The sequence below is a fragment of the Crocodylus porosus genome, unplaced genomic scaffold (assembly GCF_001723895.1).
Source record: "Crocodylus porosus isolate Cpor-Errol unplaced genomic scaffold, CroPor_comp1, whole genome shotgun sequence".
NCBI lineage: Eukaryota > Metazoa > Chordata > Crocodylia > Crocodylidae > Crocodylus > Crocodylus porosus.
The window spans coordinates 39,693,221-39,719,507 of record NW_017728949.1 but is presented as its reverse complement, the minus strand read 5'-3'; the positions used below and the strand labels follow the sequence as shown (position 1 = coordinate 39,719,507).

The 26,287-nt window shown below is 43.9% G+C and overlaps 2 protein-coding genes and 1 long non-coding RNA gene across 7 annotated transcripts in view; all 3 read left to right on the top strand.

Moving 5' to 3' along the window:
• Positions 1 to 13,658, top strand: part of HOXD4 (homeobox D4) — an 18,206-nt gene extending 4,548 nt beyond the window's left edge. The window contains exons 1-4 of one of the 5 annotated variants that reach the window (XM_019554055.1): positions 4,219 to 4,419; positions 4,633 to 4,692; positions 5,620 to 5,646; positions 10,435 to 13,658. In XM_019554055.1, coding sequence (XP_019409600.1) covers positions 4,371 to 4,419; positions 4,633 to 4,692; positions 5,620 to 5,646; positions 10,435 to 10,739 — 441 coding nt within the window. In that variant the 5' untranslated portion in view covers positions 4,219 to 4,370 and the 3' untranslated portion in view covers positions 10,740 to 13,658. Of the gene's footprint in view, positions 1 to 4,218; positions 4,420 to 4,632; positions 4,693 to 5,619; positions 5,647 to 7,892; positions 10,059 to 10,434 lie in introns of those variants that run through there. The other 4 variants (XM_019554054.1, XM_019554057.1, XM_019554056.1 and 1 more) reach the window with 4 other exon arrangements.
• A 4,770-nt stretch (positions 13,659 to 18,428) lies between these two features.
• LOC109322822 lies at positions 18,429 to 21,510 on the top strand. Its single transcript, XR_002104494.1, has 2 exons — positions 18,429 to 20,407; positions 21,444 to 21,510. It is a non-coding gene; the product is annotated as an uncharacterized LOC109322822 (long non-coding RNA).
• A 4,234-nt stretch (positions 21,511 to 25,744) lies between these two features.
• Positions 25,745 to 26,287, top strand: part of HOXD3 (homeobox D3) — a 4,333-nt gene continuing 3,790 nt past the window's right edge. Inside the window, exon 1 of the mRNA XM_019553529.1 lies at positions 25,745 to 26,283. Coding sequence (XP_019409074.1) covers positions 25,879 to 26,283 — 405 coding nt within the window. The 5' untranslated portion in view covers positions 25,745 to 25,878. The remainder of the gene's footprint in view (positions 26,284 to 26,287) is intronic.

The following is a 26,287-nucleotide window of genomic DNA, read 5'->3' as shown; positions in this document are numbered from 1 at the left end:
CCCCTGGAGGGGCAACTCTCCCCCCGCCAGCCCCCGCCGGGGCCAAACCCTGGCAGCACAGCGCGGGGGGACAGCGAGCCCCTTGCTGCCTGGGCCCTACCGGCCTTCTCTGCCAGTGCAGCCCCCTTGGCCTGTGGGTCCCCAGGGCGCACAGGGAGCTGCCCTCCCTGGCATCAGCCGGGGCTTTCGTGTCTGTCGGCTGCGGGTTCCTCTGCTTTCCCTTTGATGTCCCCGGGGCAGCGCCTTCTCTCGGCCCGGGCCCGCCTGCCCACACTTCCCCTTCTCCTTGCACTACCCACCCGCAGCCCGCCCTGCCCCTTCCCAGCTCGTGCCTGTAGGGACCAGCTTGCACAGCCAAGTCACCGGCTGCACCGGCACCCCCTTGTATCCCCCCCCCCAGTGGTAGAAATACTGCCCAGGGCTGATCTAGGCGCCCCCAAGCCCTTGCCCTTCGCCCCTTGCCCTTCCAGTGGTTGGGGTGTTCTGCAGGCGTCAGCGCCTTGGCCTTTTTGATCTTCCTCTCCGGCTCTGAGTCTTGGCTGCCTGCTCCCAAAGGCAGGGCTGCTGCTAGGGTTGAGGCCTCGAGGTGCAGTAGCCTCCAGCCACTTGAGTGCCCCCATCAGGACACGCATTAGCAGGGCTATGCAAAAGGTGGTAAGAGAATGGGACCTGATGTACTGGGCACGTTCAAGATGGCACACCTGATCTTTAGTGTAGGGAAGAGGTGCGTCACTGTTGCTGGTTGCATACACATTGCAAGCGCCTCGGGGTAGGATCCTTGTGTCTGTGAAGCGACTTGAACTACACCTACCAGACACCCTTGTGGTTACGTTCCCAGGTGAATACTAATCATGCTTTCCATGGATTGCTTTAATCCAAACCTGTTGTACATTTCGAGATCAGTAGAACCAATATCTGAAAATACAGCCGCTTCCTGTCTGTGATTCTCCAAGCTCCATCTTCGCATTTAGAGCAGGCACTAGCTGGCAGAGCTTCGAAGACGCCTTTCTCATCAGGTTTCGCAGGGCTCTCGGGGGGACGATAATCGTGGTTCTACGCTTTAAAATCATAGGGCTTGAACTGTTCAGCAGCAGGTCGTGTCTCTTCACCACGATTGACACTTGGATGTCAACTCACTTGCTGTAGACCGTCTCCGCGAAAATCGTCCTCTGCCTTTTTCGGCCTCAGTTTCTCTGGATCTCCTCTCTTCTCCGGCCTTTGAGAGGAATTGCATGCCTTGATAATAGCTGTTTCTGAGCCCGTTGCTGCCACTGTGTTTTCCTAACTGCTATGGCTAAATAATGTTTAAACCTCCCAGCCTCTGCACGTGCCTTCTCTCTGCTACACCTTTTTAGCTGCTTAATGGCGAGGTTTTTCTTTGAACTGCACCATTTTTCAATGCTCTAATTTTTCACCCGGGAACCGTCCAGTTGTTCCATGTGTTTTTTCGGATGATGTTCTTTGCCACATTAAGTGAATTCGCAATTCATCTCTTTTCACAGCTTACATGACTTCCCGCCCCCCCCTTCCTGGATAGAATCTCTTGCCATATTTCACTCTATACATTTATTTTCCACTGCCCACTCGAATGCAACAGGCGCTAAAGTGACTCCATTTGTAGCTGAGGAAAGTATTACAGTTCTTTTAAGAAACAGTAAGTGGTCTGAGTTGACACATGACCACAGCCTGATAGATTTAATTTCTTCTGTTGTTGTAATTAATGAGTCCCTCTTTTCTATGCCACCATGGCCGGTTCTAAATGCTTTTTGTTCTACAATATGATTATCAGACTCCGTGGATTGCTGGCCAACTGTTTTGATGTTCCAAAACAAGGATGGTTCTTCTTTGAATTTTAATACACAACCACTTCCTCCACCTTCCCAGTAAACCTGTTAGTAACGCCCTATTGCTTTTGGCCCTCACTTAGTAATTAGCTGGCTTTCATTTAGTTTGTGTTGGATACTGCAGTTGGTCGGTACTTCTAAAGACTGAGTCGGTGTGCCTGAGAAAGGAGCCTGGAACGGATCTGGCACTGACTGACAGTCTTCTCCCAAGCCGCCCATCTAGCATTTATTCAGGATAAATGGCACTATATCTGACAAGCCTCTGCTGCATCTTACTGGAAAGGGTGGGTAGTGATCATTCGCCACCCGTTCATTACAGTTCAGAAAATCATAATATAACTGTGCAGAGAGCTCTTTTTTACGCGGAGACACGGATTGGTTTTACTTCCTGAAATGTACCTACTTGCGGTGCCTTTGTAGCCAACTCCACTCGGGCACGATGCCAGGGCAGGAGACCTGAACCAGCATCCTGGAGGGCTGTGTCCAAGCCAGCCTGTCTGCCCCCATTCTCAAGTAGGGTGGCGCCCAGGCGAGATGTGAAAGGAATCCCTTCTCAGGAGCACATTTCCTACTTGGTAAATGTGGTTTTAAGCGATCATTTCCTATTTCTATTAAACTGTTTCCACAGCGAAACCCCGCTCTCTTCCTCACGGGCTAAATATTTCCATTGGTCCATTAATCCAGTTTCCCTTGGTTCATAGCTTTTTTCCTGGAATAAGTGAATCTGCTGGTTCCTGAGACATTTTGCTTTGCCTTTGAGATGTCAGTTTGCATGCAAGCTACTGCCTCCTAGGATGCGAAATAGCAAGCCAGCCAAAGGCTCCCTTGGTTCAAATCCTGGGGGAACCCCAAACAATCTTATTCTTTAAATGTTTGTTTTAATGTCTTTGACTGGTTTCTTCTGGCATTCATTTTTTTAAATTCTCAATTTACATCATCCCATCTCTGAATGCTATAGCAAAGAGTCTATCCCCATACAGTCGGGTATAAAAGGACGTAACAAAAACACGTATGTTATAGCGCTGTCCAATTCTGAAGTACAGATAGAGGTTTTAGAGGGGAAAACAGGCGAGTGCAAGAAATCAGGTGTCATAGAGAGGAAGCAGGAAAATAAAGTTATTAACAAGGTATCAAGACTGCCTGGGGAAAAATGATTATGCCATGATTTAGAAATGGCGAGATAATGCAAATATGTTAAGATACGAATATGTCTCCTTATTAGGCACATTTTAGTCTATGGCAGTGTCTTTGCCCTACAACACAGGTCTGTGTATCCTGACAATAGGAAATGCTGCAGTATTGCTGCTAGATATCACGGAGCCAAGCTGAGCGTGGCGGTGCCTCCTTTTCCAGAGGTCACGTCCCTGCAGCTAGGTGAACACACGCACTCTCGGGCTGGGGGAGAGGAGCTTCCTCTTCTACTCAGACCTGTTTTCGTGTTTTGCCTGTGTCTTCTCTGATGTAGCCTTTCCTGAACAGAAGTATTCAACCCCCGGCACGACTCAGCAGACCTGTCCTTTTGACCAGAGCTACCGTACTAACAGACTTCCCATTTTGAAGCCGAGCAGGGATAGATTATTAATTGGTGCCCAACTTGCTTCATGCAAGGGGGAGAAAGCGGGGGGGGGGGGGGACACACATTTGACTTCCTGTGCTTAGCCTCCTTGAAATTCTCATTTGCTTACTCACACCCTGCTCCCTTCACACCAGAGCTGTTTTATTGTTTTATAGCCCTCCTTAAAGCTTCAGTTATCAAAGATCTCCTTTGGTCAGGATGACCAGTTTTCTCACTTTAGAAGGAGCAGTGCCTTGCTGTTTGCAGCAGTTTGGTCACTTGCGAGCGCCCTATAGGCAAGCATCCCCCAGAAGCCCCGGGCATGTGTTCGGGGAGATCACAGCCTTGTGGCTCGACTGGACTGAGCAGGAGTCCCGAGGTGGGTTAGGGTAGCCCGGACTACTTTCTAAGGGCGTTCGACCAAAGTGCCATAAACTTTCAGACAGGGGGGAAAAAGCCCCTTAATGAAGACCCTCTCTTCTTTTCGCCTCGCCATTTGTTTCCCCATCCCTGCCAGCTACATGCATGCTCAAATAAAGGTTGGAATTGGTACTCACAGCGAAATGCACACGCTCCTTTTCCCATTAGCAATTTGGAGGCTAACTCCACTTTAAGTAGGGTTCTTTACAATACACTATTTTAAAAGGCCAGGATATTGGTACTACAGCGAGCTGCGTCCATCCCTGATATTTTGAACTATTTAAATTTTATAGAACACATTCAGCGAACCTTTATTTAGTGAATAAAAGTTTAAAGCTGAAGGTTATTTATGGTTCCACAGAGATAGGTCCTGAGTGGCTATTTAGAAGCACGTGATTCCAATAAACTTTGTTTTATGGCTTGAGAGTTGACAAGCCAAAATATAATTCCCACCATAAATTAGTTTAAGAGCATAGAAGTGCAGATGCTTTAGTTCCTGGAAGCAGTAATAGGGAAAGTGTTAGCAAGGAACATTCTGCCTGAATCCGACCATGGAGATATTTCTGCTCTCAGTTCCCCCTTCCATGGGGAAAGCACACAGTAAGTCCGTTATTACTCTTTATACCATCACAAACGTGATCGGTTGCTTCGAGGTCTTTGTGCTTCCTTGAACTGTATATGAATGGTATTCAAATGTAGCCTACCCCTGCAATATTATATAGACTGGAAGCAGGTTTATTTTCAAAATGAGCAGGTACAATTCAAATAACTACGATTAGGTAATAATGTCTGAGATTGGGTTGCTTTTTTCAGGTTTGAGCTTTCGGATGAGAGGGGAACATCTTGTTCTCAAATTAACCCTGTTTTTAGCCGGTAAAGCATTACTTGCTGTTTAACTGCTGGGATTTCAGTATCCTTGGCAAGTTCTAAGGGAAAGTGAATAGTGCAGAAAAGCTGGAGGGGAAAAAAACGGTTTGGGAGGCTTTATATAGTGCACTAGTATTACAAGGTCAGTTCCTTTGTATGATGATACAACAATTGGCCAGGACATTATGGCAAAGCAGTGGATGAGGCGAAATAGTTGCTCACAAATAAAGAAATACTGGCATGTGCTCCTTAGAGAGATGAAATATTTTAACAAGCATCTGAATGTTTATTCCTTTTGTTTTAACTTGTATATTTATTGAATGTAGACAAAAAGGAAATTTGAAGGTAAATTTAATGGAAATGTACATACACTCTTATGATGCAGACAAAGGCACTCATGTCTCCTGGTTATGTTTGGATAATAGGTGATTTTAAAGGATATCAATAATAGGGAACTCGGAGACGTATTAATATGGAATTATAGTTCTTTCTATTTTCAGAATCGATATGGTGCTGCATGACATGTGTCACTATTGATAGGGTATGATTTAGCAAGGGTAGATCCGAATATTTCATATGTATAGGAGTGTAGTGAATTAGTACAGAAAAAAGGCCTTTGTTATTCTTTTTTCAGTGGTGGAAGTAGTGGGTTTGGCTTTCTTCCCCCCCCCCCAATAATTAATAAATGTATGACAGAAATAGTCAAAGTGAAAGAACATACGTCAGTCATGGGGGGGAGTGTGTTCATACAAATCTTAGTGAATGCAATCTGTGTTTAATTCAAAGAGAAGCTTCTTTCAGCACCGTATTGGAAGAATTACCCTCACCTTTTCTGTATGTGTGCATGCTCGTACTCCTTATGTTGCTATACTTATTTGAAATGAATATTACTCATATGAAATATACCAATAACAAACGTTTTTGTTGCAACAGGTTTGACACAATGGAAAGACGGCTACAGTAAGTAACTTCTAATTTCTTGTATAACTGGTATTCTTTGAAGACATTATTTCTTTGCCTTAAGCTGGAAACCAGGTCATTTTTACATGACAGTAAGGTTGTTTTTATTTGTATTTAAAGACTCTTGGGGCTCCAGTGTTTTTAAGCCTGTCTTTATGCACATGTGTACTTTCAGATAATTTAAAAGTGGTGTTTCTTTAGGGATAATATCAGTGCTGCACAGGTGCTAGGTGTCATGTTATCCTACTCTTAGGTACTATAAACTAATTAGCAGTATTACAGTTTTATCACGCCAGGGCTATACAGCGCCTCCCTGTGCAAACACTGAATTTATCAGGTTATATCACAGTGCTTCATAATCCTGGCTACTCCTCCTCTTCCCCCCACCCCCCAGAAAGGATTTAAAATAGAGTTGCGTTTGTTATCCAGGTTGAAACTCGTTTGGTCTGGCATCACGAATGAAGGGCATCGTGGTGTTTGCATGTCGGTAGCATGGGTGAATCAAGTTGTTAGCCTCGCGCTCCTGGGTGTTTTCCCAGCAGCAATACGGCTCCTCTGGGTCAATTAAGTCTTTCTGAGCTAGCGAGGGTAAAACGTTTATTTAAATTATGTGAAGGCACTGAGTAGACTTACTCTGTGAGTTTAGGAGGAGGACCTTCCATTTTATTGATTTTTCTTGTCTTTCTTTATCTACAATTAATTGCAACAAGACTAATATTTAAAGGGAAAACATTGTGACAAAGGCCATTGTTAGATATAGAGCAGAAAACGTTCTTTATTGCAGCTTTATGCGTGGAAAAATTGAAGAATAGGGGAACTCGATGCATTTTAAGCCTCCGCCTTAAGAATAAGGTTGACCTGTTTTTTAATGGAGAAGAAACCTTCAGATTGTTAAGATTCATTAAATATACATTTTCTGCCCACTCTGCAAACCATGATCTGACCGTGATAATGTTCGGGGGGGGGGGGGCACTGTGCTCTCATGTCTGTTTTTTCTATGCTGCTTTTTCCTGCATACTGTTAAACAAGGTCTTTTGCTTCTTCAGAGTAGGCTGATGGTTCCGATTCCGATTTTACGTTGCCACATTATTTTCCGAGTTCTCCCTGAAGGAACTAAACAACTGCCAGTCCTGTAGGCTTTAAAATTCTCTTCCATAGGTAACTTTTCTTCTTCCCTAGATCTGTCCTGAGTTGCATGGATAGTCTGGCCATATTCTGTGGTCGGCCCTAAATCTATGGATTACTTTCTTTTTACAAACCTACATTTAGCATACTGATTATGAACCAGAATACAAAAAGGCTGATAGATCAAAAGCACTTGTATGGGCAGTTGAACAGGAGGTGAATATTTAACGCTTTTGTTCATCAATAACTCTTTGGCTTTGACCTGTCTGAGCAAGTCGTGCAATAAGGTGAAACGCAGGTCACAGCGTCTAACAAATATGAAAATGTGAGCTATTAAACGGAATATAGAGGTGCTTTCTCAGCCCTATCGATCCCTTCTGTTCACCACTCCCCGGATCCTCGGAATCTGGCGGGGCTGCTGCACTGCGAACCGGGTTTTTCTGATGTGGGCTTGTGGAGCACGTTTAATTACCGAGCACGTCGCAGCTAAAAGCTCTGCATCAAACAGAGAAAGCAAAGAGGATCTATGAAAAGAGCTAAATGCGATCTTAAACAATCCGGAAATCCAGATTTGGGCCAGAAAATCGTTTTGAGCGGCACTCGCTAAGAAGCGGTCCTCACAGCCATAATGAAAAAGGAGATGCTTAAAAATATCTTCCCTCAATACAGCGAAAGTAGACAGATGTGAGCTGTAGCAAAGCCAACCAGCCATCCAGCTTCCATCAGATAAACCTACTATCCCGAAATAGGCACTAACTAGTGCATCTCGGAGGACCCCCGCGCGCACACACTGTTAGTTGTCCTTAGGCTCCTTGTTTTACGTAGTGCAAGAAGAGGTTGGCCACAGGACAGCACGGAGGAGCTGGGTCAGACACAATTCATGAACTTTTGTACTCCTGTGTGCTGCTGTCGACAAAGTAAAAATAATGAAACTTTGTGATATGTTTGTAAATGATTTCGAATGACCTCTCGCCCTGCCCTTCACCATAAACGCTACCGCACGAAAACCTGAGGAGAGTGCTAAGCAGAGAGTTTTGCTGATAGGCTCCCACTCAGCTCTCAGGAATAAGTAACTAGAGCAGCATAATGTGATGAAGGTAAATTTGGAAATTATTTTCCCCTAACAACTAACTTTTTTTTCCTTTGTAAAAAAAAATCCTGTTTGCATATTGCTGCCTTTTGTTTCCTGCTCTTGTCTTTCTGCTTCGATCTTTTTTTTTAAGCCTAATTAGGTGAAATCTCATCTAGATTAGCCAAAATAGAAAAACACTGATTGCATTTAATTTTAATGTAAAAAGCAGCTTATTTTGATTGGTAACGTCCATTGGCTTTAGTAGCGATTTAAATGGCAGAGCATCTAAAGTGATCATCAAATGTTAGGGAGCATTTGCAATAATGTTAGTTGCAATTCGTGGTACAAATTTGTTCAGACTCATAAAGATCTGTTCCATCCTGAAGGACCTAACTGAATCTTTTCGGAAATCTTACCCTTCTTCCAATCCACGTTTCAGAACTTTATCACTACAGAATAGCTTGTATTCCTCAGAAGACAGTAAAGAATCAGAAAATTGCAATGATCCCGACTATGATATTGTAGATGAAAACAATGTTATTACGTTGTCTATATATACCCTGTAGAACCGAATTTGTGTGGTATTCACATAGTCACAGATTCGATTCTAGGGGAATATATGGTCGATGCAAAAACTTCACCTTTCTGCAAATGGTTAGAAGTTAAAAATTTGAAGGTATCAAAAGACATGTGCGTGCTGAATATTGGGGAATTCTAAAAGTTTTTCTGCCTCTATCATATTTACTGCACATCAGAACAATTCCTAACGTTTATTTTGTTGTTCAATCGGAAATCTCACTCATAATCTGTTCATTTAAACATGATCAGTAAATTTATTTTTTGAAAAATGTGCCAATTAACTAATGATTTTTTAAAAAGATAACTTTTGCAAGTAAAGAGTTAGCTAGATATGCCAGATGATAGCAACATTTTCCTATCAACTGCCCAGATCTCATCAAAATATTTAGGACAATAGCAAAAGCAGCATTCGAGTCACTGGAATGTATTTACTTGTACTCCAAGAATGCTGTTGATGGATTAACACTGCATTTATCTAATTACATCTGTGATTATTTTTTTCACATAATAGTTAAATGCCATCTCCAATGCAATTGATTGCACTTCAGTAGTTAAAAATGAAGGTTTCCTGGTTATATGCTTTATTATATACAGATACATAGCGAGAGAGAGACTCACAAAGTGAACCAGAAGTTACTGATTGCCTAATTTTATTCAGCAGAACTAGATTCTGGTAACTTTTGGGTGACCTCTGCAAGACAAAGACAGGACAGAGCTATTGTACATCATATTAGCTTCTTCTTTTATGTCTTTTCTTTTTCTCGTCTCCTTATCAATATTCTGCCTCTGAATCCTATTCCAGCCTCTGGCTCTTCCTTCCTTGCGATATTTTATTTAACAAATATAACCCGTGATAGAAATTATTGCTGGTGAATTAGACGAAAGGGCATCAGAGGTTAGAAAAGTCAGTTCAGACAAAAGGCTTGATTTACCTGAGGGTCAGAGAGGCTGTCATCGTTTGATGAATATTCTTTATACTTTAATATCTATTTTTGAAGATAAAATGTATCGAATTCGGGTCACTTGATTACACGTATATTATTTAGTTAAATTTGTGGAAATTATGAGATGCACACAAATCCGGTGATAAACTCGCTGCTTTCCTATTGGCTAAGCCAGTCACATGGATGCCTAACTTTATTCAGTTGACAGCAAGTAGGAGGGCTCTATGGAGGGAGAAAAAAAGACAACACGAGAAAAATTAGTATTTTCTACCTTCAGAAATTAATGGCCATGAGTTCGTATATGGTGAACTCTAAGTATGTGGATCCCAAATTTCCTCCTTGCGAGGAATATTTACAGAATAGCTACCTAGCCGAGCAGGGCTCAGACTATTACAGTGCATCGCAGGGCTCGGATTTTCAGCATCAGGGAATCTATCCACGGTCAAACTACAGCGAGCAGCCCTTTAGCTGTAGCAATGCCCAAGGCTCTGCAGTGCAGCCGCGGGGTCATGGACAGGAGCAATCCGGCCCACCGAGCCACTTCCCCGGTCAAGCAGAGCATTGTCCACCGCCTCCAATGGCCAACTCCCGAGCCTGCAGCCAGCAGCAAAACCTCAAAACCCCCAACGGGTCAGCAATTAAGCAGCCAGCAGTAGTTTATCCCTGGATGAAGAAAGTCCATGTTAACTCGGGTAAGGCTCCTCTTCTTACTTTGCTCTTCTCCCCTGGTTCTGATAATCCTGCGCAGAGGCTTCTTAAAGTCCTTGCAAGACTAATGGGCGAGGGTTTTAGACTGAGCTAGCCAATTAGACTCGTCATAAATTTTTATTGCGGAGGAAATAGGCCGTTGGCCATGTGGCTCTTCTCTGTGTAGAGGAAAACTCCATCTTAGGAGCAGAGCAGAGACTTTCAGAGGACCTAGCTAGCTTTAAAAAAGATGCCCGTGTTCTGTAAGTAGCTGGGATGCTCCCTGCCAGCCACATGCTTGCAGCTTGTAAGGTATGCTCTGTAAAGTCGAACTGGGAAGTGGAGATTAGATGTTTAAAGTTATACGTATTTTTTCCTCAGTGAATCCCAATTACAACGGAGGGGAACCTAAGCGCTCCAGAACAGCCTACACAAGGCAGCAAGTCCTAGAACTGGAAAAAGAATTTCATTTTAACAGGTATCTGACTAGGCGCCGCCGTATTGAGATAGCCCACACTTTGTGTCTCTCTGAACGCCAGATCAAGATCTGGTTTCAGAACAGAAGAATGAAGTGGAAAAAAGATCACAAACTGCCCAACACTAAGGGCAGGTCTTCTTCAGCTGGTTCAAACCAACATTTACAGACTGTTCCCAAGGACCATCAGACTGACTTGACAACTTTATAGAAGAGGTGAAATTTTCCTTTTCATCCTTAGAATCTGAACAGTCCTGTACATAACTGACATTACCCCAGCAGAACCTGCATGTAGCAGCTAAAGACTCCAGACTGTCATCCTGCTTTAAGGTACTGTCGTACAAGGGAGGCGAAATGACCTTACTCTGGACTTAATTTGAATTACCTATATTAGCACAACCTAAAAACTCTTCAGACAGGTAGTGGAAAGTGTGAGGACATTAAGCGAGATCCTCTGTCCATAAAAAGTAATAAATCTTGAAAATGAAAGTGTCCTGTGTTCAGTTTTGAATTTGAAAATGAAGGTTTGATGCTTTATTCGGCTCTCTTTTGTTCGGGTTGTCTTTCCCTCCCATGCATTTCGAGATGAGGCATTTGGGCAAGTTCAGGACAGAAATCTCTGACTAATCTTTTATTTCAACTCTGAAGAGTAGTATTTGTGAACTTTTTTTGTGCTGCTTTACATTTCTTGGTGTAATGAAAATTCTTGCTCATTTCCATAACATCTCAGAACAAGGGCATAAGAATGGAGTGAAAACGGGTTATTTTATGTTTTCTGTTTGTATTTGCCTATTTATTTATTTACGAATTAGAAGAATAAAGATAGGAAGCAAAGGAAAATAATCAAACCAAAAAGAGGAGAAAGCTAGGGTTTCTCCTCCCCAGTCCCATGAACATATGTATAATGCTCAGTTATCCTGACCAGACAGAACTTTTCGCCTCTTTTTCTGGTTTCCTTCCTTCTCTGTAAATACGAAATCGTTTCCTACCCTAAAAAAGTCACATTCTGTAAAAGGTATTTGACGTGTTTGTTTTATTCGGCTCTCTCCTTTAATCAGCCTTTGGTAACAAAAAAGAATAACAAGAAGAATAAAAACTAAAAAAATACTCTCAGAGTGTAGATCAAAGCGTCCGAGGGGTGTCATCTAAGCCATTCTGCTTTCCAAATAGGTGGCATTTTCTTTGTTTTGTATCTATAATGACAGCCCCATTTTAAAGAAAGGTGGCGTACACTTCGTTGAGAAGATGGTAACAGTTTTGAAGCAATCAAACTTGAATCAAAGGCTTAGGCATCACTAGAAGTTAGTATTAAGGGAAAACGAACCATTGTAATAAAAGCTGAGCAGGTCCATTGGGCTTTGATTTGGACGTGGAGGCCATGTAAAAGTTTGAATGGAATCGGCCTTCTTTGTATCTCGGCTAAAATGCTCACAAGCTGGGCTAAATCAGCTGCCCTCCTCGGATAAACCTTGGCTTGGAGGGATTTACAGATCAGCCCTGAACTCTTAAGGAGAGGGAATAGCCTGTGTCTACACATTTTAACTAGACACTGCCTTCCTCCTATCAAAGAAAATCCGAAATCACAATGACTGAGATCTTAAAAGTGCAAGCATCTAGTCAAATTGGCTTCCGTTGGCAGCACTCTGGCACGTGAACTTTTTACTCGAGACAACACGAGGGGAAATGGATTTTAGTAGGTTGGAAATAAAAAAACAAAAACCAAAACCAGGGGCTTCCGAACAAATGTAATCGGCAAAATGAACTGTGCTCAACGATGATTTTCTGCCCTTCCCTCGTCCCTAACTCTGTAAAGTGTCTTCCAAGACTTGATCTTTTGTTTTAGATCCTGGAGACAACTCTTTGTTCTTCCTAAGGGTTAGCCTGGTTCTCAGACCTGCACATGGCAATACTTGAATATCTCCACGTCGTGATATTAAAGATGGATTTTCCTGCATTATTCGCATCATTGTTTCTATGACAAAAAGCCCCGAGTTCATGCATAGTAAAGACGTCTTTTTCTCTGACGCCTTCACGTTGAGAAGCTGAAAAGGTATTTTACTGAAGTTCGGCTAAATTGCAGAAACAGGTTCATCCAGAGGACAAATTTTCTATTCGATTAGCTGTATTTCAGCCGGGCAGAGTGACCTCTAAACCCTTAACCTCTTGGACCCGCACTCCTCTTCCTTTTCTCTAGCATGGAGAGCAGCTAGAAGGCAGCCTTTGGGAAGGGCATTCCTCAGACAAGTTGCAAAGTTGCTATACCTAACTCTTTGGGTATCGGCCTTAAATCTCCCCAGTTGTCAAAAGTCATGTATTTTCTGTCACAAGTGATCTGAGAGGAGTGGGAGGAGGGCACTCTGGTGAGCCTGATTTAAAGTAAGCCTCGCCATTGTTTACCTAAAGTCTGTGCTGAGCTAATTGTGAACCATGCAAACGTGTTATTTTGGGGGGAAAGCCAACGTGTTGGGCTTTGTTCAGTGTGGTTTTCTGGGCAGTCACTGAATCAAAGGGGCTGTGTGGTTACGACTGAGCTCCAGGGAGAAGGCCACACTCTGCTCCCAGGCACAGCACCCTACTGTAGCCAGCTGAAGGGACCGAAGGCAAACCAGGGTCCACGTGCGAGCAAAATTTGGCCCATTGTCTTTTGAAATGTTAATACCGTCTGGGCGAGTGTTTGGTTCAGACAGCGGGTAAAACCCTGTTTGCAAGTCCCTCTGAGCAGGGCTGGGGCTAATGTGAGTTTGCCTGGTTCCAGTTACATCAGTAGGCTCTGAAAAGCCGCAAAACTCCCCAACTAAATCGTTCACATCTGCCACCCTTCTGAAGCTTCAGGATGTGAATGCCTGGGTATATAAGAAATAAACACGCCAATTTGCTATTCTCTCTCATTTGTCCCCATTTAATATGAGCCCGAAGTGTTCTGAACTTTCATGAGAGGTTATTTTATGTAGCTGAAGATAAAAAAGATGTTGTTTTGTTTTGTTTACCATGGATAAAATGTTGTGTATTGGAGCCTTTTGTTATAAGATCGCATTGTCCAACAATACTATAATATCTGTAAACGTGTGATGCTTTTTATAGACTTTACCAATGTTTTTGCTGCCACTGATTAAAGTATTATTTATACTAACTGTCGCCTGTAGTTTTGATGTAAGTCCTCCACATATATTTGAAATAAAAAAAAGGTGTAGAGAAACAAATTCTGGTTTGTACCTTGAACAAGTAGTCCTTATGAGATGGATCTCCTTTCCATAAACATACATATCCTTCCTTTCATTATGCTGTTAAAACATGGATGTTGGTCTACAGACCCAAAGTCTACACCCAAATGTCCCTTTGAACAGTTTTGCTGATTAAGTTAACTAGACTGGTGTTACTCTGGGGCAAACAGAAGTCTATATTTACATTGAGGCTGCAGTTAAAATGCCCATGATCCATTTGTTAATGTTTTCTATTTAACAAAGCATTAAAATGGTTCATGGATTAATTCATGAGCGTAAATATGAAGAATCCACACCTGGAAGTACCTCGACTCCTCCACAGCTGGGATGAATATTTCAAGTGGGCAATGAAAGAGATTCTTTTTGATTTTTTTTTTAAATGGAGAAGCTGCTTATAAGCAGTGGGTTCATCCGTTCCGCTGAGTTGAGAAAGCCAAATAAAGGTGAAACTTCGCATTTTGAACCTTTTTTGCAGCCCTCTTTCCTCCTAGATCTAAGCCCCTCTTTCCTCTTAGACATGAATAACTCAGATGACAACAAACCCTTCTTGCTACAAGGGGTCCATCGCTTTATTGTTATCACAGATATTTGTCACATATGACTTGTCTTTTCTTGAAGGGTGGCCGAGGCATGAGTGCAAAAAAAGACCGCCTGCGAAATCAGAATAATGCCCCCAGATCAGGCGTGCGCCCTTCACCCAGGGAGAGCTTGGGCAGAGCTCTGCGTGCGTGTGTGTTGACAAGTACCCAGGCATTGAGTTTAAATATTCAGGCACATTTTGTGATTATACTTGCCGTGTCTTCTGCTTAATGGCTCCTCCTGTTATTACCAATACATCAATACAATTCTGTATATTATATCACCGCTAGTCGTTAAGGTAAGAATGAGGAGGAAAGGCAGAGTCAATAGCAAACACCACTCACTGTACAGTACAGTAAATAGGGACCTTTCAATGCACAGCCACACAGCTTCCAACGGCCATGTTTGTTAGCCTTTCCCCCTGTTTTTTGTAAGCCTATAGACCAAAATAATCTTGCAAGGCACAGTCATAAGAGGCCGAATTTCAAAGTGCAAGGAAGATGATAAGAATAGATTTCTACAAGTCCTGACCACGTGATTTGCGAAATAATTAATTCAGCACGTCCCTTAAGAAACACGGAGTCGTCATTAATCTGCCAAGCAAAGGACTCTATCAGACTTGAAAACTGAAGAGATCCCAAGAATATAATATACAAAGGGTGCAGTCCCTTTCTCTCCACACCTAGCTCTTTGGTAGCAGCCGAAAAAGAGAAGCCTGGTATGTAAACATTTTACTTTTATTTCTTCATATTTAAATCCTTAATGAACTTAGCTGTCAAATGCTTGACAAATAGGACCCCGGGCTTCCTGATTTGGAACCAGGAAGAGCCCGAAGTTGGTCTGAGCTGATGCAGTGACCTTTGATTCAGAGAACAGTTTACACTATATGAAAAATTGTGATCTTCGGCAAAAAAGGATTCCTGTGTGTGCCTGGTCGTACTCTGGAGAGAGGGGAGAAGCTGAGATGTGGAGTGAAATGGGAGAAGATTTACTGGTTGCTAGTGTCTAACTGGGAACAATACTGGCTGTCAGGGCATCTGCTGCCCATTCTTAAAATGGTGAGAAAAGGCCCTGAACTTCTTTTCAAACAAGGGTCGTAAATTTTTCTTTGCGTCATAATAGAAGGCTATAAAACTGAGTTGAAATTTTACCCAAGGCAGGCTTTAGCCAGGAGATAATGAATTCAGAGGCTCTCTCCCCACACCAGACCTCCCCGCCACCGGGACACAAAGGGAAGGGGGAATTTTATTTTTATTCACTCATTTATTTATTTTTTGCCAGACCTGCCCCCCGTTTGGGACCGGTCGCGCTCGCCTCGCCTGTGCCCCTGGCGCGGGGAGCAGTGTGGAGGGGCGCTCCGAGGGGGAAGCCCCCGTGTCAGCTCTGCCTCCCCCTGCAGTCCTGCACTCTCCCCACTTCCAAGAGTCCAAACTGAGAGGGACATGGCCAGGCTACAGTTTTGATCTAGAAATCATTTTCCTCCCAACCAATACGATTTGGACCTCAAGGCTGAGATTCCTCCGTGAAATTCCCCAGTCAGTTGGAAATCCTTTCTGCAAACAGGATATTCTTTATTATCCCTTGCTGGAGTAATTTCTTAAAAACCCAGATTGTAGCTTTTATTACTTCCGTTTTGTGGCAGGACAGAGACAAAGTTTCCTATGTTATGAATTATACATTAAAACAATAACACATTAATTCAATTATTCAAAGATGACAAATGTTTATGTGCTTTGGTAGTGACTAAGAAACAGATTTGCTACTTCATGAGAACTCCTACATTTTTATCAATGAGGTTTATATTATTCTGTTTGTCCGGAAAGAGCCCAAACTCCACGATGCCATGCAGTAAAATGGACCCGAACATAAATTGAAACACTTTAATAATAACGTTTATTCCTTCATATAGCCCGGGATATTTTATCAGTTTGACAATTGCCGGAGTTGTTGTTATAAATCATCGTAAGTAATTCCTGAAAGGGTGCGAGGCTGCTGGGGGCGGGCGAAGACTGTAAATCTTTCTGTTTTATTGCTCTATGAACATATGCTCCGATTGAAGAAGTCTTAGATCCTTTACTGGAGACAAATTCACGCAAAGCTGGAATCCTGCTATCGCTGGGGATTAACACTTCCTTAATGCTTTTCCAGTCCTTTTGCAACGGCTTAATTTTTGCTTCTGCTTTTGGTGGTTGGGTTTGGGGGGGTTTTTTTTGCCATGCAACTCAAACAACTCCTTCGGTGGTGGGTACCTTTTTCCAAATTGCTCACAAAAAGGGGATTTTTTCCCCCTCCTCTTGATCCTTGCGTGGTCGATGGAGCGGTTTTATGGAAGGAGCGAAGGATATTTTCGTCATCCGAAAATGTCTAAATACTCTGTAGAATTATTTCCTGCGCTGGATACATGCATCCGTCTACCTCTATGTAAATCCAGACAGACCCCTAGCTAGGTACACTGATGTAAAATGCATGGCTGACGGGAAAGGATGTAAAGAACAATTACCTTGTATTCGAGGCAGGTTTTAAAGGCACCATTTCCAGGAAATATATGATTATAAATCCGGAGTTGTACACCATCATTTACACGGAATTTATGTTTGACTAACTGGACTCCAATCTTTTTATGACTGGTTTGGAAAGTCAGGGAAAGCAATGTAATTTAGATAAATGTTACAATACACTTATGGATAGGATTGTAAGGTAATACGTTACTGTCAGGTCGCCATGCTTTGGGTGGTAATGAAATCTTAGCAGATGCTAGATTAGGTGTGGTGCTGTTATAGCTTAGAAAATCAAACAAAGACCGAATATACATTTTTGCCGAATTTTACATGTTCAGATTCTTTGTGTACATCCTTTGGACGTATACATGCCGCTTTTGTTCTGGCTACAGACATGCGTATGCACGCCACAGAAAGAAATAAGGCTTAGTCCACACGCAGACATGTAATGTGATTTTTCTAAGGCTTCTTTGGTCTCCAGCTTCGGGAAAAAACGAGTTTACTTAAGTTTCTCCTCTGCAGAAAAGAAGGGGGAGGAAAAAGAGAGCATATTAGTAAAACCCAGTACGTTTCAGTGACCTTTCATTGCACGTTTGTGCTGCGGAGTTTGTATCTATGCCTGTTATTTTCAGTTACCTTAAATCCAAATTTATTTTCTTCTTCTGTCACAAATTTCTGAATTATTAATTTATTTGATCAGCAATGGCTGAAGAGGCTGCTAGTCGGGTTAATGCCCTCTGTATTTGTTTTACCCACACGGGAAAAGATTAATGCCATAGAAATTACGGAGTGCTCACGGATTGCGGGGTGCTTCCCTGGAAGATTGCTGTGGGAGTTTAATTTGTCCAGGAGAGCTAGGAACGCACAATTTACCTAGGAAGAGAAGGTCCTGATAGTACTTGGCCAAAGAGATCAATTTAACCAGCGGGATTTGTAATAGATCTGAAAGGGAATTTGGCCATTCGATGCCTAAAACAATAATCTAACGCCAGCGTCAGTGGAGTGTGAAGACATTTTTGCAGTGGACTGTTGCAATGCTCCTGCAGGAGGTGGCTGGGCGCCTCTGGAGCCCCGCGTAACACCCCAGACATGTCTGTTCCGGGGGGCTCGGAGAGGACGGACATTGTGGAAGTTCCAGCCTCAATCAGAACAATCTGCTCTGGGGATCACGTGAACAAATATGCTTGTGTTTGAAGGCAGCGCCTATATTTCTGATTATAAAGGGGTTTGTGTTGCTCTTCCCCAAAATTCATAAATGGCCGCACGATTTAAAAACAAAACAAAACAAGAGCCGGCCAATTGCTGCCTTTGATTCCCTGAGGTTGATTGCAAAGGGTTGTGGTTTTTTTTTTTTTTTTTTTTTTTTTTTTAACCCCAACAAATTCCGAATTGCACTCGCCCTCTTTTATTGGTAGTTGAGCCTGAGCCTGCTTTCATTCTATCGGGAATACTGGTGTATGGAAATGTCTGTAAAACCGCAAGATCAGGTTTAGGACAGTATTGTCTGCAGACAAAGGGTGAAGGATATATTCTAACAACCGCAAGCGCAGACACTGAGACTGAGGAGCCCAGGTTTATGATAAATTGATACACAGGTAAGCAACTGCATGACAAAATGGAACCTTTAACCACAGGGCTGCAATATCGCCTGCAGTCAGAGGCTAAATATAATTTGTTTGTAATCTCTGATCAGAAGGATTGCAAATGTGTAGCGAAAGATGCATCTGTCTCCGTATGCATCCAGAGCAATATCATCTTCAGTATATGCTTTACTTTTGGAAACTAAACATTTTCCAAAAGGCTGGAGGAATGCGTTTACCCCAATTTTATTCTGTATTTTGGCCGTTGACAGTATGGGATGGCAATTAAACAAAAAAACAGAGAAAAAGGAGGAAGGGGAGAAAAACTTTATATACTATCATTGCCAAAGTGAGATGGAGCATTATATTCATTCGCTGACTTGGACTGCTGGGCAGGGGGAAGTCGTGTTGGTTTGCAAAGTACGATATAAAATAGTCTCTTTGGTAATGTAGCCTCTTCCTCTGGTCTCTTAAACGCTCTTGGCAAATGCACTCACCTTTTGCCTTAGCCTTTCATGCGCATTTATCATTCGATGCTGCGTTTCTGGTCTTTTTATTATTATTTCTCTCAGTCACACTTGCACTCAAAGCAACGATTTGCTGTTTACCAAGCAGTTTTCTTTAAATGTGTTTCCATAGGGTGATCCTTGGAAAAAATGGACTAGCGTGTTCATAGAGAAGCTGTTCAGTGTCCCTTGGAGGGCTTGGGGTCTAATCCCAATAAAAAAGAAAGAAGATAATTTATGTCAATTTAATCTAACAAAGGGATGTCACAGGAACCTTAATTCCGCTGTTGGCTGTTGAAAATAGCCAGAAACTAGCACTAAATGCCAAGTGTGCGTTTTAAGAGCCCCCTACCCTATTTAAAGAATAAGAACCCGGGATGACCTTTTAAGATTCTCCTTACTGAAGTGGCTCCAATACAATGTCCAAGCTTCGTGCAGGGTAGCAGGGATTAAGACTAAAACGTTGCCAGGCTAAATCGGGACAGAAGCCTTTATAGCTCTCAGGCAAGTCGCCCTTCGTTGTAGACGCTCGCCCGTTTATGCAGAACAATGAAAAGAAGGGCAGAAAGTTGTTTTGTCAATTGGGCGCGCTCTGCTCGATCAGAACTTAAAGGCAGGGCACATTTTTCTTAGCTCTATGCCTCCGAGCTGCTGGACTGCCAAGTTAGCCGGCTGAATCCAATTACAGCAAGCAGCATTTCATTTGGCTGGATGGAAGCACTCACTTATAACTGCACCTAAAATTTCAATAACACCTATATTGGGTCCATGCCTGAATAGTCCTAAAGATTTCCTTGGATTTAGCCCTGGCAACTTTTGATCAGAGCCCAGTTTTAGTTCTCTGAAGAAGTCTCAGCAAGGATGGCACAAAGCCAACTTCTTTAAGCCTCAGATCCTTAGGAATACAAACTTCTGGGGTTAACCCACGTTGTGATCAAAATCTCTCTCTCTCTCTGCTAAACTGGCTGTCAAGTTAGGCGGTCTGGAGCCAGGCTGTTCTCGCGGAGCTGCTGGGGAGGCAGTGGGACTGTTGTAAAAAGGATGAGAAGTCGATAATTAATTAGACACAAAATGAAAAACTTACCATGTTAATCAACAGCGGCTTACAGTGACTTGGTTTGCAATATTATGATCTCTTCTCTCAGGCTTAAGGTGCACCCGAGTAATGCTTTCTTCTTACACACTGTAAAGTGCTAGTTCTAATGATCTCTGTTAAAAAAAATAAAGCACTTAAAGTTGACGTACGCCCACGTGAATATATTATATAAGACGTTACCGGGACAGGCCCTGGACCAAGAACCTGGGAGAGCATCGTGTGTAATCATGAAGCTCCACTTCCCAAACTCCAGTTTGCCAGCATAAATTAAGGTGATTTGGAGGTGGAATGCTGCATCATACTGGGTTTGAATAGGGACACAGAAGACTTGGTGGAAAGTTGTAAGGTCTGTTGTGTTGTGAGCTATTGGAGGCGCTTCCGTTGGTTGTTCATTAAGTGGTGAGTTATTGCTATACAAGCCAAAGGTCATATCAAAGGCTTATGGTTGCTAGATATCGTCTTTATAATGACCTGGGCTTCTTTGTGGGGGATTTTCTTGCACTCTTAATGTTCTCAAACTCCTTAGACGACACATTAGAGAATCCAAGTGGTCATTTCGATGCACAAATGTGCGTTGTGCATAGATAGGCAGGGATTTTTCTCTCTTATCTTTCCGTGGATCTTAAACAGCAGCTCTAGTTAAATGTTTATGGCGCTTTCCTAAAACCGTAGATCAAAGTGTGTGTGTGTGTGTGTGTGTGTGTGTGTGTGTTGGGGGGGGTGTAGATCTGTACAGGAGTGCGGTGGCTTGGCTTTCCTTGTTGTGACGAACCCAAAATAACCACAGCTATACATAATGTATGAAACCCGAGCAATGGCGCTGTGGTCTTTCTAGCAAATTTCCATTCTTCCTAGTGTAAACGGTTAGACTTGTGCATGATGTTTCCCTGCCTGATGCCAAATGCATGCACGTCTCGTTTACCCTGTGCAGCTCGAGTTGCTTTTCGATCCCTTTTGTTGTTGCTGCTGAGAGAAAACAAATTACACTCTGCGATTTCTATGGTTGCCCTTCCTTTTTCTAAGAGGCAAAGGACACTGATCCGGGAGCTAAGGGGGCTGGCACCGCTAAGCAAGGCTCCGGCATGGGGACGGTGTTTGTGTCTGTGCTCGATGCAGGCTCGAGGCCGTTTATCAAGTGTTCCGCCTAGGTGCCCGCAGCGCCCGGGAGCTCGCATTGTCTGCGGGACTCGGGCCAGGCCGCTCCAAAGTTTGGCCGCTGCCTCTTAGAAACCCCCCCCCCTCCAAAAAAAAAACAGCAACAGAAAAAGGCTTCTAGTAAAGCACCGCTAGCACAGCCCCTGTTCTCGGTAAACTCCGATGTGGAGCGAGAGGCAGAGGGTTTTGCTACAGCAGGGCGTGCATTTATTATGAAATTCACACAGAAAGAAGTCGCAGGCAAAACAGCTTCCACTGAGACGTCTCACTTTTGTTTCAGGTTCGCCCCAACGGATTATCCACAGGAACCCGAAGATCCTACAAAAAGAGTTAAAGTCAAAATTCAAGAAAAAACATAAGAGTGGTGAGTTTGTTGCATTCGCTTTTCCATCCGTTTGCCCCCTCTGTCGCTCCACCAGCCGCCTCCACGAAATGTTTATGGTAGGGCAGAGATCAAAAGCGCTGGGAGCGTCTCCCACCCGGCGCTGCACGTTCGGCGATTTCCAAATCGACGGTGGTTCAATAGCGGTGACCCACTTCTCCGCACCCTTCCCGAGCTGCTGGTACAGCAGCAGCTAAACAAAGACATACAGAAAGGCAAATACTTGCACTAGCTCAACCCCATCGAAGTAGCTCGTTATTAGAGATTTTTAAACCCGATGGAAAAACAAGCCCGCGTTTAACCGAACCACACTGAGATCGATTCCGCTTCCTCGAATGGGAATTTCGCTCCGGCTTCAGCGGGAGCTGGAGCTGACTTTTTAAAGGCTGTGGGCTTTTTCTGCCGCTTTGATGTAGCAAAGCTTTCCTTACAATGTACTGTTAAGTCCCAAAACAATTCTTAAGGAAGACGTCTATTTTGCTCAAGAGAACCGTCAACATCTGTCGGGCAGAGAAAGCTTCATTATGATCCAAATTTAGAAACATTAGTAACGGGAGTTTAGAGCTTAAAACCACTGTAAGAGAAGCAGGTCAGACAGCTATTAAAACACAAGCTTTGGATACCATCTATAGCACACATACGTATCTGCATTAATGGCAGCCATGGGCATACTATGCCAGACACACTCTTTCCCCTCCCAAACCCTTTTCCTCAAAGTTAATTTCCTGGAAGTCTTCGAGTTGCAGACTCTCCATCCATTCTGTAAACTGTCCTCCAGCAAATCCACCAACTATTGGGAGAGAGGGGCTTGTGTGGGGGCGAATAAAATCAGAAAAACAGACACGCAGTTAAAAAAAATCCCTGGCAGCGTGAAGGAAAATTGCCTGTGCCCTGGACGAGAAGCAGTAAAGGAAGAAACTGGTTTGGCTACTTTATATACATGTGCGCTTCCAGGCTTTAAATAAGGCAAATTTGCGGAGTAGGGGATTCTTTTGCTGGTCTGCCTCCTACGCGCAGCCTGTTTTACACTTCTGAAAGTGTTGGGTCTTGGGAAGTGTTTGCCTTTTCATTCCCTACTGAAGCGTTTACTGCTATAGTACTAGCAGTCATAAATTTTGTTACAAACCACAATGACAGGTGCATTGATATGCACCGTGAGAGCTCCAGCTGCTTAATAACCACTCCACTGGCCGCTCTTACTGCCTTATATTTATTTATTCGGTATCATATTAGATATTGATCCTAAGCAGAATTAAGTGTAGTGGAAATTTTAGTAGAGAACTGCTTAATATGAATATGTTTGGGTGCCGGATCGAATACAATTGTGAGGCTGGGAACTTGTCAAAATGGGAGCTACTTGCATTTCGGGCGCACACGTGGGGTGCGTGTCTGTGTGGGTAGGGGAAAGGCTGCTGCTTGCTCTAAAATTCCTGCATCTCTTGTAGCCAGTCTGATCTCTAGATAGGGCTGGAGAAGGGTTGGGAGCTCGGAAGCGCATTGAAAACTGTGACGGGACAAAGAGCTCCATTATCATATGTAATGTATAGCGGTTCAGATGAGGTTAACCTTTCTGGAGAGCAGGCAGGGAAATTCGAAACACAGACACGGATACTTTGTGGTTTCCTAGCCCCAGTTGCCTTTCAGTCCGCCTCCCACAACGCTGCCTAACCATTTGGATGTGACTTTTTCTGGAGATTGGCTTCGGCGGAACCAAAAAGTGTTGAGCCTGTGCTTTGGTGTTACCTCTGAAAACATCGCCTTATGCAAAGCCAAAACGTGTAAAGGTCCCCCCGCCTCCCCCCAAGATCTTAAAAGATGAGCCACCAAACAGTTGAGCATTGTCCATGTGATTTATGACCCATTGCCTCCTTTTTAGGTTCAAGCAGAGTTCACAAGCAGTTGGTATTTCAGAAAAGAAATAAGGCTTTTTAACAGTTTTGCAGCGATACTCTCTCTTAAGAGTCTGTATATGCTTTGGGGGAACTATATTTCACATGGTCTGTCTGCACAATGTTGTGTTGTCATAACAGGATGCCACAGTGTTACTGAAAATATAAATGATCAAGATAGAAAATTATGAATGGAGTTGATTATTTAAAAAAAAACACGTTATGAAATACACTTAAGCTGTGGCTAAGCTTCTCCGGAGCATCACACTTTCTCACCACACATCAGAAGTCCGCGATTTTTCAAACACGTTAGACCCCTGTTTGTTGGTTTCTTCGGGGAGGAGACAGCTAATTTTTCTCCCCCTGCCAGCTTCCCAGAGTGTCTCCATGCTGGGGTTGAGCAGAGAAAAGAGCCCTTCTGGTTAAGCTGTATTCCAGATAAACTGACAAGATAAAGAATTTAAAGTCACCTCGAATTGGAGTTGCCTTGGCTTAGAATATAAACTGGGCTGAATTTTAGAAAGAAGAACAGTGCTACTTAGTCATGCACATTACCACCGGGGAAGAGCAGGCAAATAAATTTGACATAGCATATTACCACAGCATTGTATAAATATTGACTGAAGAATGACAGTTATCAGTTACTGCTTTAATGTTTTAGACCTACTTTTCTATAATGTGTTAAGAAGTGAGACAATAAAAGAGAGGCAGTGAGCGCGTGAGACCTACTCAAATACAGATTATGTTGTCAACTGAAGTGTTTGACACTTTATCCGGATTGTGTGATTCGAAGATGCAAAAATATGAACAGAAACGTGGGCTAAGGAAACAATTAGAAACATTCCGGAGCCATATCACAGCATGCTGCTACGTCGCAGACTAGTTCCCATGTTGGAGTAAAATGTTAAATGTTAAATCTTAAAAAGTTAAGATTTGCTTTCAAGTCATGGCACCCGGGCAATTTCCGGTACAAAAATATTGATTATGTACAGAAACTTTTCGTATAGGTACATTTTTGAGACCCAGCAGTTTGAAAGGAAAAATCCGGACTTTGAACTAAGGCGCGCATGCTAATAAATGAACACAGCATGGGTTATAATAGGAGGTAAAACGGGCCACAGCATCTCGGAACGATTCAGTTGACAATCACCGACAAGAAAGGTTGAGTAGAAGATTGAGAAAGGTTGAAGAAAGTAGGAGAAAGGTTGAGCAGAAGATTTCGAGAAGTAAAGTCATCAAAGAATGCAGTTAGGACCGCTGAGTTTTTCTTTATAGTGCAAATTAAAGTTACTGAATAGTCTTAGTTATACTTTAACTTCTTAGGAATCTTTAAAGGAAAAGAGAGACCGGGTTTACAATAGAGATGGAATTTTCTCTGTTTTCTTCAGTTTCCAATTCTGGTTCAATCCATCATGTCATGTGAGGCTCTCACACGCTTGCACGCATGCGTGTCTAAGAAAAAAAAAGGAGGGAAAATAGGGAAATGTTGGTTAATCTTTCTACCAAAACGGTACACAGAGGTCAGTCATCAGCAATACTGTATACACATATACACACATCCGGGATAACAAAATAAATGATAGCACGGGCATACAGCTGAGGAACCGGGGAAAAGAGGGCGGTTTAGACATGTAGAGGTGGTTTTGCAACACGTTTTATGCAAATGCCGGGAAAGGGGAATTTAGAGATAAAAGGCACGAAAGCAAGAGGAGGAGTGAACTTATGGAGAAACCTCTGGGCTTTCAAAAATGAGCTAAGGTAATTCGAGAGTGATACTGTGGGGCCATGGAGTCTCTGCTTTTTTACTGATAGCACAGCAGCCGTGCACTGGATGGCTCTGGTGCTTAGTGCCTATGGGTGTGTGCGTGTGTGTGTGTGTGTGTGTGTGTGTACACACCGAATTCTCCCGCACAATCGTGGCAGAGCCCGACACCCCCCACCCCGGCCCGCGCAGGGCGATGGAGCGGGCCCGCCGCCGCCGCCTGCTAATTCCACGACACGAAGGGGCCCTGGCCGTGTTTCTTCTCACTCGCCCCGTGTTCACTGCAACTTGTTAGTCAAGTTTCTTCTGTGCGTGCGTGTGCGCCTGCATATGTAGGTGTGTGCACGTGTGTTGTATGGGTGTGTGCGTGGGTGTGCACGTGTCGGGCAGGTATGAGTGTGAGCATGTGTGTTGTGCGTGTGTGGGTGTGTGCATGTGGGTATGTGCATGTGTGTCATGCGCGTGTGTATGCATGTGCATTGTGTGCGCACGTGTTGTGCGTGTGTGTCTGCGTGTGCAGGTGCGTGTGCAGGTGCGTGTATGCGTGCCGTGCGTGCCTTTGTTGTGTTTGTGTGTGGGTGTGTCCACGTGTGTTGGGTACGTGCGCGGGTGTACGCCGTGTTCGTGCGCGGAGGTGTGCGTATGGGTGTGTGCCCGGGTGTGTGCGTGTGCAGGTGTGTGCATGTGCGTGCGCCCAGCTAAGAGGCGTAGCCGGAGACAGAGGCCCGCGTTGGCAGGGCGCAGGGGTGCGGGCGCGGGCCCGGGGCCCGGCTCTCCCTCAAAGTGTCTTTTGTGTCCCCGTCCCCGCAGGTGGGTCCCGCGGCAGCGAGCGGCCGGCGCCGGACACGTGAGGCGGCCGCAGTCAATGTTATTTGAGCGGGGCGCCCCGGCCTCGGCGATCCCAGAGCGCGACATGCAGAAAGCCGCCTACTACGACAACGCGGGGCTCTTCGGGGGCTACAGCTACGGCAAAGCCGACGCCTACGGCTACGGCTCGGCGCACCAGCCCTACCCCGCGGCCGCGCTGGACCCCGACTACCCCGGCTCCGCCTGCTCCGTGCAGGGCGCCGCGCCCCTCCGCGCCCCGGCCC